Source organism: Heptranchias perlo, chromosome 1, assembly GCF_035084215.1.
Source record: "Heptranchias perlo isolate sHepPer1 chromosome 1, sHepPer1.hap1, whole genome shotgun sequence".
Taxonomy (NCBI): domain Eukaryota; kingdom Metazoa; phylum Chordata; class Chondrichthyes; order Hexanchiformes; family Hexanchidae; genus Heptranchias; species Heptranchias perlo.
Genome location: NC_090325.1, coordinates 109,144,690 through 109,159,264, shown reverse-complemented (window position 1 = coordinate 109,159,264; position 14,575 = coordinate 109,144,690). Strand labels below are relative to the sequence as shown.

General features: G+C 42.2%; 1 protein-coding gene across 2 annotated transcripts in view; it reads left to right on the top strand.

The window, feature by feature from the left end:
• Positions 1-14,575, top strand: part of cc2d2a (coiled-coil and C2 domain containing 2A) — a 175,344-nt gene that overhangs the window by 69,843 nt on the left and 90,926 nt on the right. For both annotated transcript variants that reach the window (XM_067989540.1, XM_067989548.1), the window contains 5 exons: positions 4,870-5,079; positions 5,950-6,050; positions 8,638-8,778; positions 11,702-11,858; positions 12,476-12,696. In XM_067989540.1, coding sequence (XP_067845641.1) covers positions 4,870-5,079; positions 5,950-6,050; positions 8,638-8,778; positions 11,702-11,858; positions 12,476-12,696 — 830 coding nt within the window. The remainder of the gene's footprint in view (positions 1-4,869; positions 5,080-5,949; positions 6,051-8,637; positions 8,779-11,701; positions 11,859-12,475; positions 12,697-14,575) is intronic.

Below are 14,575 nucleotides of genomic sequence, written 5' to 3'. Positions count from 1 at the left end.
GGAGAAAATCAGAGATGGAGTCGGTCACTCTTGGACATCTTCTGTTGATTTGCAGAAGAGCAACACTGGCAAAAGCTCATCTGCACTATCAGTTGTAAAAGGGGTGAAGTTGCAGGCAAAGTTATATGTTAAATTACTTCGCCCCAAATTTTCACAGAAGTTCTTCCGTGTTCTGCCATAACTTTGGCCAGGGATTGATGGAACCCCTGTAGAAACGACGTAAATCGCTCAAACTAACCACTCACGTTGTTTCTCTGGAGGTTCCGCCAATCTCCCACCACTGGGTTGATACAGGGCCATTGTATTTATTTAGTGATTAAGCAGCAGATACTGAAAGGGGTGAACTAAAAAAAACTCCTCTAACAAAGAGCTGCTGGCAGCTTTTGTCCAAGCAGACGACGCAAAAAGCAAAGGAGCCTAAGTGTTTTAATTTCAAAATGTACAATTGAGTTCATTTTCTTCCTAAAGTTTTGCTGTGGAGATTATTTAAATTATATGTCAGGTAAATTTAAAGTTAGCTTTTTATTTTCTAATGTTATATTTCCCTCAGTATTTGCATTGTACATTGTACATGTTAATGTATGTTACATTAAAACTTTGCAGCTGTCTTAAACATGTTTGAGTACCAGTCCAGCTCCATTTGTTTTTATAGTCATATAATCTTACAGCAATCTGTTATTAATTATACACATAGCTCAGATAAGCAAATGTGTCCCATTTAAAATCTTTACTTATGACTTGCAGTGTAATTGCATGTTATCAGTCCTGATAAGCTGATTATAGAAACTGGAATATGTTTCTCCAAGTGATCTATAATATTTATAGCCCAAAGCTGGTTTTCTTTTGAAATCTGCCCCTAAAATTATTTTATCATATTTCTCTGACTGATGCAGTTCAATTCTGCTCCACATAGAAAGTTGCATCAGATACTTTATCAAAACTAGACATTGCTGTCCATGAGTGTAAAATAACTGAATAAACTAGAGGAAAAATGTTATAGTAATCAAGAAACTTTTCTTTTTCTCTTCTTCCTCTTCGGCCATTGCATGTACCATTCCTCAGTTAACAAGATGGGTGCTTTGGAATCCTCTGCAAGGAGATGTCTGAACATCTCAGGGTACCTAGCGCTCCTCCCTGTAGGCAAATATGCACCTTCTACTGTCTACCTCCCTTGATGATACTGCAACAATTGGGCACTCTTGTGGAGGATTTTCAGGCATGATTATCAAAAATGAGCTGCAAATAAGTGGAGGGAAATTTTATTTCATTGCTGGGATTTTCTCAGGGACTCTGTGCTTTGAGGATGAAGAGGATATAATACTCAAATGCTGTTGTATTGTTGACCTGCTGAGGTCACTTTACATGGAGTGCAGGAATTGCACATTTATATGGGAGAGAAAAGAATGTTGGTTATTTTAATCATTTTAAAAAGATTAACTAGTGATATAAAGTCTTGAAAAGAGTAGCTCTCCAGAATACTATCCTGAAGATTTGTATTATTTAAAAGAAACCTATTACTTTGTATATATGTTTTGATTCATTAGTTCTTATCAAAAATACAAGTAACAGAAAGATTAGAATGGCTCATTGATCATTGTTCACTACATCTGATAAGAGATTCTGAAACAGTACTTTACTTTAACTGCAGCTCAGCAATAACCTACCCTTTTTTTGTTTGTTACTGTATATACATATGTAAGGCAGCCTGTGTATAAAATGATACGTCCCACTTTCCAGCAAAAAATACTCCCTAAAGTCTATGACCCACATGTGAGTCAACATTCTATGCATTGCTGATTGGCCAAGTTTACGCTCTTTACTGGTTCGTACTTTTCTTAAAGCTTAAGAAGCAGAACCTGCCCTGCTCTTAGGCAGAGCTTAACCTGACTTTGCTGTTAGTCAAAATTGTCAATAGATCAGCTGTTCCAGGGCTAGGTGACTTTTTAGTTGAAAGTTATGGTTCTTCTGCTTCAATGATTAATTGACATTTCTGCCTGAAACTGGGGTAAGCTTGGGAACACATTTTAAAAACCGCTTACCTGCATCACATTGCAACGACTTCCATGGTAAGATGACCCTTACCTCCCCCCCACACACACACAATTTTGAGCCCCTAAATAGTTCCATAAATTTCTAGTCTTCTCTGCGAGTATTTACAGATGATTACATGTTTCACAAAGTTAACATTGTGCAGTTATAAGAGAAGGATGTACATACAGTGTGCATCTGAAGTGCAGACATTTTTTCCCCCCATTTTCTTCCCTTCAAGGTATTGAATCTGGCTGGGATACAGTGCCACGAGTGCCAGAAGCCCTCCATGATCTCAGCCAAATAATTATTTTTCACTTCTGAATCTAAATATTGAGTGTTGTGATGCAATTCAGCAATGGGAGGTATCATAACCAAGCCCGATCCTGCATCCACTTTATGTCTACTCACACATATTTTCCAACTGGGAGCCAGTTGATAGCAATTAAAAGCAAAGAATGGTGAATTGGTATTTCTCTGCACCCCCTCCCCTCATTCCCAAAGTACAGGGATACTGGTATTAATTGTAGTCCCAACATTCTGTTCCCCAGGTTGCAATCAGCTAATTTGTCTGAGTTAGGTTATATGGCTCAGTGCCACATTGGGCAGTGGACTTACCCATAGAACCATAAGGGAAACAGGTGAAGACAGTTTTCTATTAAAATTTTATTACAGTGCACTTTGCCTCTGAAAAGCTGCAATCTGCCACAGCTTTTTTTAATATTCATTCTCAGCATGTGGGAGTCGCTGGCAAGGTCGTCATTTATTGCCTGCCCCATTAATATATATGAAAAGCTGAGGCCCCAGGACAGATCCCTGGAGAGCACCACTTATCACATCCTGCCAACTAGAGAACAAACCCCTTGGGGGAAAAAAAATTGGATAGGGGCCATTTTTAGGCGTAGGTAGCGTGATGTGCTATTACCCCGCACCCAATGTCCCCTACGCAGGTAGGACGCAAGCTTCGGCCTTAGGACTTACCTGCAATCAGCGTTCCATTCCTGGCCTTGCACCAGGGGAGCTCAATCTCTTCAAAGGAGGATGTTTCTTAGAAATCTCTTAAAGGTAGCTGGTACATGTTTTTGGCTGAAAATAAGTCTACTGTCTGCATGGAGTCTGAACAGAGATCAGACATCGCACACGTAAAACACAGATGCAGGTCCCATCCCTATGTTTACACACTGATGAGTTTTGTTAAATAAAGGTTGCGCGCTACTAAACCCCACATCCTGCAATCTGCACGCCAGACCTCACCAGTCTGCCGATCTGAGTTGGTACCAGGCCTGCGAGAGTGCATGCACCAAGGTTCTCTGCTGATGCACTAGAGACCTTGGTGCAAGAGGTGGACAGAAGGAGGGACATCCTATATCTGCGGGGGGAGTGGGGGGCTGGGAGCAAGAGGCCTCCAGACATTTATCCAAAAGACAGTGGGAGGCAGCGGGGGACGAAGTCAATGCCAAGCGCACAGCATCATGAACATGGATGCAGTGCAGGAAGAAGTTCAATGCTTTGACATGAGTGGTCAAGGTGAGTGACGTCAACTGTCAAGTGGTGTCTTCTACCAACTGCACCACACACTACAACCCCCATCCCCCACATACCAACAAACTCTTTCCAGCAGTACTCAACTCTTCAAACCAGATGCTTCCTCTCACCCTTACACATTACCATTGTTTTAAGCCGCCCACCCACAACTCACAGGCCACACACTGGCAGCTATTCAACCATGACAGGCACATCACCCAGTCACATGTCCCGCTGCCTTGTAGAAGAAGGTGGCGCATATCAGGAGGCAACAAGTGGCAGTGGCATTTAGCCCGTCGAGCCTGTTCCGCCATTCAATGAGATCATGGTGGACCTGTAACCTAACTCCATATACCCGCTGTAGCCCCATATCCCTTAATACTCTTGGTTCACAAAAATCTATCAGTCTCAGACTTAACATTCACAAGTGAGCTAGCATCAACTGCCGTCTGCAGAAGAGCGTTCCAAACATCTCCCACTCTTTGCATGTAGAAGCATTTCCTAATTTCACCCCTGCAAGTCCTGGCTCTAAATGTTAGGCTATGACCCCGCGTCCTAGTATTGAAGTATAGGAGACCTCCAAAAACAGTTACAAACGTCTCGGCAGCTGGAAGCAATAATCCAGCCACTAACCTGTAAATTCTGCATGATCCCTTTAAATAGCACGGGCGGAGAGTCCTCCAGGCACTCTAAGACACATTCAGATGGTCGGGGTTAAGACAGTGCGCTGAGTTGAGCGTTGAGTCCCAAAATGGTGTCTATTGCTTTAAATCAGTGTTGCACACTGATCGAAGCCATTTTCTCCCTACTTTACATGATTCCAGCATTCGTTATCTGTGTCTGCACTAACTCGTATACCAAGATGGCGTCTGGCTCACGTCACGCTGGAAACATGCATGTGCATCCAAGACACCATCTTGGATGTCGGAGAGGCCGTGTATCGCCGAAACAACCAGCGCTACACGGCCCAATTTAGCGCCCTTTATCTTTACTTTCCGCCTCCTATCAACCAACCAATTACCGATCCATGTCACAAGGTCACCTCCAATTCCATGTACTCTAATTTTTGTTACTAATCTCTTGTGCGGAACCTTATAACTTGAGATTTATAAAGTAAGTGTGTTTGGGTGACTTTATTTCCTGGCTGCACTTCAGCAGTGGTCTATTGAGACATGTCATGTGGATATAGCTAAAACATTTTTATTTAAAAGTGGAAGTTTAATAAAAATATTGTTATTTCTGGAACTGTGAGTAAGTAAGCAAAGAAACTGAAGCACCCTCTAACCTTTTCATATTCTGCGTATGTTGTAATTGCAGGCTGAGAAGTCCAAGTACAATAACCGATACATTGCTGGTTCAGCAGAGCTACATGGACATTTTCAGCTGGACATTGATGTTGCTGGCATAGTATTCACACACCACCCCATGTTCAGTCGTGAGCATGTATTGGCAATCAAACTGGCTCAGCTGTACGACCAGTATCTTTTTCGACAACAGAAAAATCTTGCCAGCCTTTACTCTGACAAGGTATGAACGTTTGGCGATGAAACTAAAACTGTGTACAAAGTGACAGTATAACCTCAGAGCCACATCAGCAATAAGACCCAGGAGTGAAGAGCCAGCTAGCATTTGAGGATTTCAGCTGTATTTTCCAATTTGTAGGCAGCAATATAACTTCAGTTCGGATGTACAGCGAGATGTCTGATGAATGCCAATAATGCAGCTCACCATCAAAATATGTTGAGAAAGTCATTTCTTTTGTAACTTTAGCCCCGTGTAGCCATCAAAATAGTTTTGATGTTTTGATTTTGGTATAATATGCACACATCATTACACCAATGTCACGTATATTTGCTGCGGTCCAGAACCAGAACTGGATCTGAAATTGCTGGAGTCAAGAAATCTCGTCTACATGACCACTGTGCACTCAAACATGGACTGGTCTCTCTGATCAGTATGTGCAGCATAACTGTAGATAGGACAATAAAAGTTATGCATTTTTTTGTTAATTTAAGATTTTTGCATAATCTCAAATAAACCATAACGTAGTTAAGTATACAAGGATAAGTCTAACACTGGGAACTTGATAGTATCACTTCAGTTTAACAATTACTATCGCACGTGTTTGTTACATTTTGATGCAACATAACCAAGCTTGGAATTGATTGCTTTTTATTTTTTAAAAGTTGTATTTTTGGCTTGAATGATTAATGTTTTCTGTTTGACGCTACTGAGCAATTTATGTTGAAACATAATTTGTAATATTGTTTATTGTTAGACCTTTTTATTATTCTCTTGTTCTTGTAATACAAAACTGGCCAACTCTGCTAAGCATTAAATTGGTGATAAAAGTCTTTCTCTTTAAAGTGACTATTCTGCAATGATTTGTGTTTCTAGTTGCGTGCTCTAAGGAATGCAGTGAATAACATTGCTGATGGTCATAACGTACAAAACTCGGTGGCACAGCACAGACTCATGGAATATAAATCTGAGATCAGGTGAGGCAGTTTGAATGCAATGTTTGTTTGTGTTCAAAGTTAATCAAAACTGATTGAGGTTTTACTTGCTAATTTAAGAGTTGGAAAAAAAACTGCAACTTCTTTTCTCTTTCTCTTATGCTGATATGACAGATTGTAAAACTATAACTGTCATTGTAGCTCATCTTCACTTACTCATCATTCTCATATACTATAGATTTCAGTGGCATATACAGATCTGAGGTATATTTTCTCGTATCTACCGGTCTTAACAAAAAAAGTCAGCATGAGTATAAAGCAGGTTTTGCAATATTGCTGAATGAAGGAAACTGCACCCCTCGGTATCCTGATGTATCCCTTCCTCTTTACAATACTAGTACTTGTTGATGCCCAACTTTCACATTGTTTTTGTGAAAAAATGGTACAGGGTAGATAAAAGCAGACTGTTTCCAGTAGTTGAGGGATCAAGAATGATAGACGATAGATATAAGATTAAATGCAAGAGATTTAGAAAAGAGGGAAGGAGAAACCTCTTTACACAGAGACTTATGAAACATAGAAAAATTTCCGGCACAGAAGGAGGCCATTCAGCCCATCATGTCTGTGCCAGTCGAAAAAGAGCTACCCGATCTAATCTCACTTTCCACTTATGAGACTATGGAATTGACTTCCAGGGTTAGTGGTTGAGGCAGAAACTTTATAAGCATTCAAGATTAGATTGGATAGGTGGATGACAGAAAAGGATTGAAGAATATGGGGGCAGGGTGGGTAAATGCGATTAGAACTATTTGCTTGTGTGGACGGTAAACGCTGATGTGGACTGGTTTGAGCCGAACAACCTGTTTTCATGTTGTGACTTCTATGTATTTCTATTAATTTTAGAAGCACTAATATTGTAGCATTATGTTTTTGTTCCAACTGTTCAGGACTTGTACCATTGTCTGATTTTTTTTTTTCTGGTGGGGTGGGGGGGTGCTATTATTTTCTCTTCTTTCCCACAGTTTTCCTCAGAGTGCAGGCTGCTGGTGTCCAGCTCATCCCAGGCTGTTGCTAAGAGGAGCATGAAAGCAGTCATGTGTGCATTTTTTGCTCCCTCATTCGCCGCGTGCTATTGGAAATGGGAACCTGCGTCCTACCACTTTGTGGCACGGAGCATTGGAATGGCAGCACCAGCTCAACAGAACTTATGCTGAGGCACATCCTGGACTAATGGCTCAGTGTTTCCCACCCATGATAGTGGATCAAATAGATCAAAAATTCCCAGATTCAGGGTTTGAAGATACATAGTTAACGCTGAAAATTTGTTGTGTTGCTTTAGCATTTAATATTTGATATTTGCAGTTGCATAGTGTTGTAACAACCTTCTATATTGAATGATGTTACTGTAGTGTTTTATAACAGCCACTTGGTGGTGCTATGCTTAATAGCAATTTAGTTCTGCTTCTGCACAATGGGTATAAGTTGCTGGAGTCGGTCACAGCAACAACAAAATTTACAATATAAGATTAAATGCAAGAGATTTAGAATAGAGAAACCTCTTTACACAGAGACTTATGAAACATAGAAAAATTTCCGGCACAGAAGGAGGCCATTCAGCCCAAGGTGCCAGTCGAAAAAGAGCTACCCAACCCATATTTATTTTCCCCCATTTGCTTCCCTTTTCCTTTGACTGTGCAACTTCTGTCAGATATGGATCCATGGGTGTCAGCAGCCCCTCCGGTACTTCATCCACGTGGTAATTTTTTGTGCGTGAACACGGACAGTGTCAATGTTTTATGACTATGGACGCATCGTAGCTGTTTCTCATCCTGTCCTTATCTGTTGTCACTGCATGTGCATTTATCGATAGGAATCATTGGATAGTGATGAGGAACAGGAGCCACAGCTGATTTTAGTTTTTCTTTTTGCCATTTTGCTGCACCAGTCGAGATAAGCTGATGCAGTGCGAAGCAGAATCAAGCCTCAGGCCTTCTGATCTGCATGGCTTAGTGATCTACCTGACTGTGTCTTTAGTCACAAGGCCACTGGGGGAACTAAATTTAGTGTATAGATGTCTCTTGAGGCAACACTGTTATCAAGAACCAAGGAAAACTATTATTGTGTCGAATAGGGTGTTTGCTGCACTGAAAATGTGGACGTGTCAATGTTGCTCCAAGTGTAAATAACAATGTCAGTCTTCTGGCTGTATAAACCTACAGCAACAAATAGGCACAACAATCGCTTAACTTCTGTAATTAATATTACTCATGTTCGTTCAGATCTTTTACCAGAATAAATTGAGGCACAAGCTATTGAAAATTGTATGTAAATTAATGTGCCTTTGATTTTCAAATAAGTATAATATCTGACAATTATTGCACTCAACAAACATAAGAGTTTTCTGTTGAACCTAAAAAAAGATCTTGGCTACATTTTGGCCCGGAAAACAACTCTTAGCCTAGATTCTGTAATTTGTATTCCTCAAGTATTAATTCAGGTTCCTTACCAATAAGATGGTTTCACTTTGAAAAGAGTGAACTGTACTAAAACAAACTCAAATGCAGATATAAACTAGCAATAGGGGAAGCCTTCTCATTAAGTTTAAAAAAATCCAAATATCCTTTCACAGATCAACCCGAAGAATGTGTCATATGGAACAGGAGAAAGATCGGACCCTGCTGAAAAACCTTGTCAAAGTATGGAAAGACATCAAGTCGCTCAGAGAGTTCCAGAAATTTACCAACACACCGGTGAAAATGCACCTTAGAAGGTGAACTTCTGATTTTTTACACTTTTTGTGTGCTATTTTTAATCTGCTTCATTGGGAACTTGTGTAAAACAACCTGTAGCCCAAAGTTGCAAAAATTATGGCCCTATAAAAACTGCAAGCTGTTCACCAGTTTGGAGTGTGTTTCAAAATCCAGCTTTTTGGGATGAAGATCATAGAAGTAATAAAATATATACTGAATAATTTATATTAATCAGCTGTGGATCAATTCATAAGCTTGCAGTGATCCTGTCATAGCCAGTAACCCTTATATGACAACCTCATCGCATCTTGAATTTATGAAGTTAGAAAGCATCTGTTACTATGGAAACAGAAGGCAGAAAAATAAGAAATAGAATAAGATTGCCCGTTGTTAATGTGTGTGTGTGTGTGTGTGTGTGTGTGACACACACACACACACACACACACACACACACACACATATATATATTCAATAGTTAATTTCTCTCTGTGTCGCAGACTAATTGCAGTCTTCAGGTGAACGGTGTTTGGAGGATGTAATTAGATTAGATCTGTTCCCATTTTCAACTCATCCATTCTGCCCTTCATTTTATATTTTCATCCTACGTTCCTCAGTCCTCATTTTATAATGGAAGCTATGTAACTTGTTAAGCTTTAATTACGCTCAACTCTCATTTCTCCCCCCCCCTTTTTCTTTCTCCTCCTCTTTTTCTCCCTCCCTTTTTCTTCCCCCCCCTTTTTCTCTCTCATCCCTTCTCTCCCTCTTCTTCCCCTCTATCACTTTGTTCCCCCCTCTATCCTCCCTCTCACCCCCTCTCTCTCTCCTGGCTCATGTGCTCCTCATTTGCTTTCACTTTTTTGCTTTCTCTCTGTCTCTCACACATAGCCTCTTTCTTTCTCTTTCTCCTTAATACATTTCATGAAGTTAATGGAACTCAAAGCAAAAGCTACAGCAGGTATATAATTGGTACACTGTCATTTGTTTTCTCATTCTCACACAGACACAGCCACTTTAAAAAAAACACTCAATATAAATTTACCTCAATTAAGCTTTTGAAATTTCTCCTCTCTTTTCAAAAACTATTTTAAGAAAAGCTACTGAGCAGAAAGTTGAAGAAGCTGAAGAAAAATATTGCATCAGTACAATTTCTACTTGTTTAAATTTAAGTTACTGAGGGGAAAACGGTAACTGGAGAAAAAAGATCAGAACCAGATTGCATGAACAGATGAGTCTATATAAACAAAACCCATAATAAATGTTGACATAGCAAATTATAATGGAAAAATTTGACACAAAAAAGTGTGCCAAAAATGTGACAACGAGAACTGTGTGCAAACATAAGATTTTTAATATAGATAGATATATAGAATGATTTCAATATTGTAGTCTTAACTTACATCTTCTGAACCCCTTGATGAGATTATAACCTTACAATCACTTCCAGATAGTTATCTGAATAAATTACTAAAACAGTTTGGGGGGATGGGGGGGTGGGGGAAATCACTGAACTTGGACCTGGTGTTAGTAATCAGTTTCACCATACCATTATGAATCAAGCTCTAGAAAGCACATCAAAAAACTTATCACATCTGTTAGGATTTGATTAGCTTTCAACACATAATCGTGTCCAATAGCGTAACAATTGCTTCCAGCACATGGCAGTTTTCAGAGAATATTCAGCTTTTTCTTCCCAGTATTGGAGCACTATATGAGTAACACATGTCTTAACTGAAGCCTGAACCCTGGCACCTGGAAAAATTCAGCAAAGCAAGCCTGTGTCACAATCTGAGTATAACCAGACTACAGATAGATTGGTCTGAAAATATTGCTGAATAGGATGCATTGTCTTTCATTAGAATTTTCCTATATCTTGAAGATGTAAAATATTTTAAACATCTGAAGTCAGTGGCACATACTGGGGTTCACAGGCACAGGCAGCCATGCAGTAACTCGCTACATTTGCCATTATTCATGAGTAGGCCCAGACAGGGAGTATAGTCAGCATACATGATCATGCAGAGCAGCACATCCGAGCCCAATCCTGCCTTCACCCAACATGCACGTACGTACGTGTAGCATCCAGCAGGGATCACTGAATACCAATTAGGAGTGAAATCCTGTAAGATTTTCCCCTCACTGACCCAGGGTTGCTGAGGCAAATTGTAGCATTCTAGCTGAGATCCGATAAATCACCACTGACCTGGGTATCTTTTGATTCTTTTCTATAATTTGGAGTTTACGTTTTGAAGGAGAGAAAGTCGCAGTGAGTCCAGTTAAATTTCTGATTTTATTTTGTGCCAAAAATCTAGACAAAGAACTATGGCGTTGCATATCATCCTTGTTGAGCCCGTTTTCCAGGCGGAAAACAAGGGCAAAAAGGACCAATTTTGAAACACAATGTCCCCATTTGATCTGCCCCTGTGTAATAGATGCCACCATATTGGTAGAGGCTGCTTTGCTAGTGTCCCAGGAGGCAACCTGAAATGGGTGTCAAGCCCCTTGAACATGTTAATGAAGGACCTAACGCCTGTTTAAAGTCCCTTCTGGGAAATGTTTCGGCACTGAGCAGAGCAGACTTCTGGCCTGATTTGCTCAGTTTTTTGGTTCTACCCGCAGCCTAACCAGCGGTTCTTAACGGACCATTGGTGGCCACTCCTGAAGGCCGCTGCCAGCCTGTGCTTGGCCCTCCTCCACAGACTTGCCCTGAGGGCCACCGAAATTGACCTCTACTTTGCCAGTGAGCTACCTGGGGACGCAAGGTAGGTGGCAGCTGTTTGCCAGACTTATTAAATTGAGGTCAGAGGACCACTATCGATCAGGCCTGAGGCCTATCTGTTCAGGTACAAGGATCATTCCCTGAGCCGGCCTAGCGGCGCTAACATATTTCTACCCCAATATATTTTATTGAGGACAAAATATGTGTAATTTTTCTTAATATTAAAGGGAAGAGATTAACCGGAAAGCTGATGAAGTAAGTTATGAATGTGAAATCCAGGCTGAGATAACGGAACTTTTGGAAGACTATCAAGAAGAATATGAGAAAAAGCTGGAAGGATATAAAATGAAGTATGAAGAATGGAAAGCCTGGAGAAAGGCAAAAGTGAGTGTTTTGGCTTTATCTTGTTTGCAAATTATTATTATAAATAAAGTTAACTACAGTTAAATGCATGCCTGATCGAAGCGCACATTTAAGTCCAAGTTAGTGGGTCACCAAGCTAATTTTCCCAGTTTTTTACATGCTGCATGTTTAGAGCATTCTCCTTGGGTGGGACACATTTGTTCATGGACAAAATGTATACTGCCAGGACAGAGAGAGAGAATGCATTTGCCTGTTCATTGGAGCATTAATATCTCCTTCCCCCCCCACCACCCCAAAACATCATTACCCCCATTAACACAGGCACTAGGAAGTAATCGCCTGGGTTTGAGGGTTGATGATAATCAGCTCATGGAGATGCAGCCATCACAGCCTGCAATTTTCCATACATCCAACTTCCACAAAAGCCTCCTAGCTCTGCATTCATCAGCCATTTTAGTAACTTTAAGCAGAAATCAGAATGCATATTTACAAAGAGAAAATTGAGTACAATTTAAAATAGTAATGTTCATTTTTGGGAGGTTTCTCAGCATTTCATGCTTTAAAAGGTGCTTAGTTGGTGTTGCTCAGTGTCAATAGATTATAATTGAGAAAATACCGAGGCTCTGCTCATTTGACAGAAAGCAAAGAAGAAAAAGAAGAAAACTGCTGATAATACAGAAGAGAGTTTGATCGTTGAAGAATTTCCAAAGCCTGATCCTCCAGAGCAGGTGGATGCTTTGATTGTAGAGCAGCAAGTCCGAGCAACAGCAGCCAGAATTCGACGTAAACCAGGAGAACCTGTCCTGACTCCTGAACTTAGTATGACAGCCACAGTAACACCCACCAGCCAATGTCCAAGGTAATTGCATGCTAATAGTTTTGTACGGTACACCTAACAGGATTGGAGCAGAAAGGCGAAGGGAATATGTTATAATGTTGTGCTCTTTGAACTATAGACTTCCCAGAATGCATAGTACTTCTGAGTTAAATCTATAACATATTAAAAATTTTGGACCCGATATTACCATGGCGGCGGGTTCGTGGCGGTGGGGAGGCGATTGGGTGCGTGGGTAACGCGCCCGGTGAAATCAGTCTGCCCCGCGCGCAATCGCAGGCTGATTGGATCCACTTACCTCTTGTTCCGGGTTCCCCGCTGCTAAGCTGCGCGGCGGGCGGACTGCGCATGCGCAGTAAGGTCTGTCAGCTGGAGGAGCTCTATTTAAAGGGGCAGTCCTCCACTAACTGATGCTGCAAGAAATAGGAAAAATTACAGCATGGAGCAGCCCAGGAGCAGCCCAGGGGAAGGCTGCTCCCAGGTTTAATGATGCCTCACTCCAGGTATCATTGGATGGGGTGAGGAGGAGGGGGAGGACAGAGATTTTCCCCCCGGCGGGCGGGAGGAAGTGGCCTGCCTCTGCCACCAAGCAGGCCTGGCTCGAGGTGGCAGAGGAGGTCATCTGCACCACCAACATATCACCCACCTGATACAGTGCAGGAGGCGCTGCAATGACCTAAGTAGGTCAGCCAAAGTGAGTACACTTACTCATTCCCCTACACTCCGTCTGCCACATCACCGCCCCCACCCCACATCTCCTTCTGTACTGCCAACACTACTCTGTCACATCACCCCTCACACCCACTCAAACCTCATCCTCATCTTACCTGCACTCACTCACCTCGCCAGTACTCATCCCGCCACTACCACTCAACCCAATCCTCATACAATCTCATGGCTCTATCTCATACTCACCCTCTCATGCATCTCTTTCACAGTCAGCCTCACTCAACCTGCCACTACCTGTGCTGCAGCCACAAGGCATGCATCACATATGTGCAGTAGGAAGCGTAAGGCAAACGTGTTGTGAGCATGAAGGGGATGCACAAGGGTGTTTGAAGGTTTGTCATGGTTTTTACTTATATTTCATTTCTGAACAACTCACATCACATATTATATTGGCACCACTACTGCCACGTCTTTGCGAATCTTGGCTGGTTTGTGCAATAATGCCCTTTCCTGAGGATCACAATGAAGACCCACAACTGATGACACCCATTGTGTCACTGCAGAGTGGGTGTAGGTGTATTTGCAGGGCTCTTTTGTGCAGACGACTGAGAGACGTCGGCGATGTCCCCGGTTGCACCCTGGAAGAATGCGGAGTAGAAGTTGTTGAGCGCAGTGGTGACTTTGACAGCGACAGGTAAGAAGATGGTGCTCGGGCCAGCCAGGAGCAGCTCGGCATGAAGGAGGCTGCAGATGTCCACAATTACATGTCGAGTGAATCTGAGCCACCGTGTGCACTGCTGCTCAGAGAGGTCCAGGAAGCTGAGCCTCGGTCTGTGGACCCTGTGGCGAGGGTAGTGCCCTCTGCGACGCATCTCTCTCTGTGGTTGCCCTCCCTCCTGCTGTGCAGCTGGATGTGTCACAGCACTGTGTTGTGGAGCTCCACGTGTCAGAGGTAGACGGCGTGGCCGGTGAGGCTGGTGATGCTGTTCGCCCTCCGAGGAGGTCATGACTGCAGCTACGGCGGCCCCCATCCGCAAGATGTACATCTGAGGGGGTCCGCAAGGTAGGTACATGTGTCTGGACACCGGGGCAAGTGTGCAAGTTGGTGAATTTTGTTGTTAGGTGGAGGGTGGTGGAGGCCAAACTTTGTCCAAAGTGACAGAGTGGCCTCCTGCAATGAGTGAGGATCTTCCCCCCGCCCCCCCCCCCACCTGTCAAATGGACCTTTGTAGCT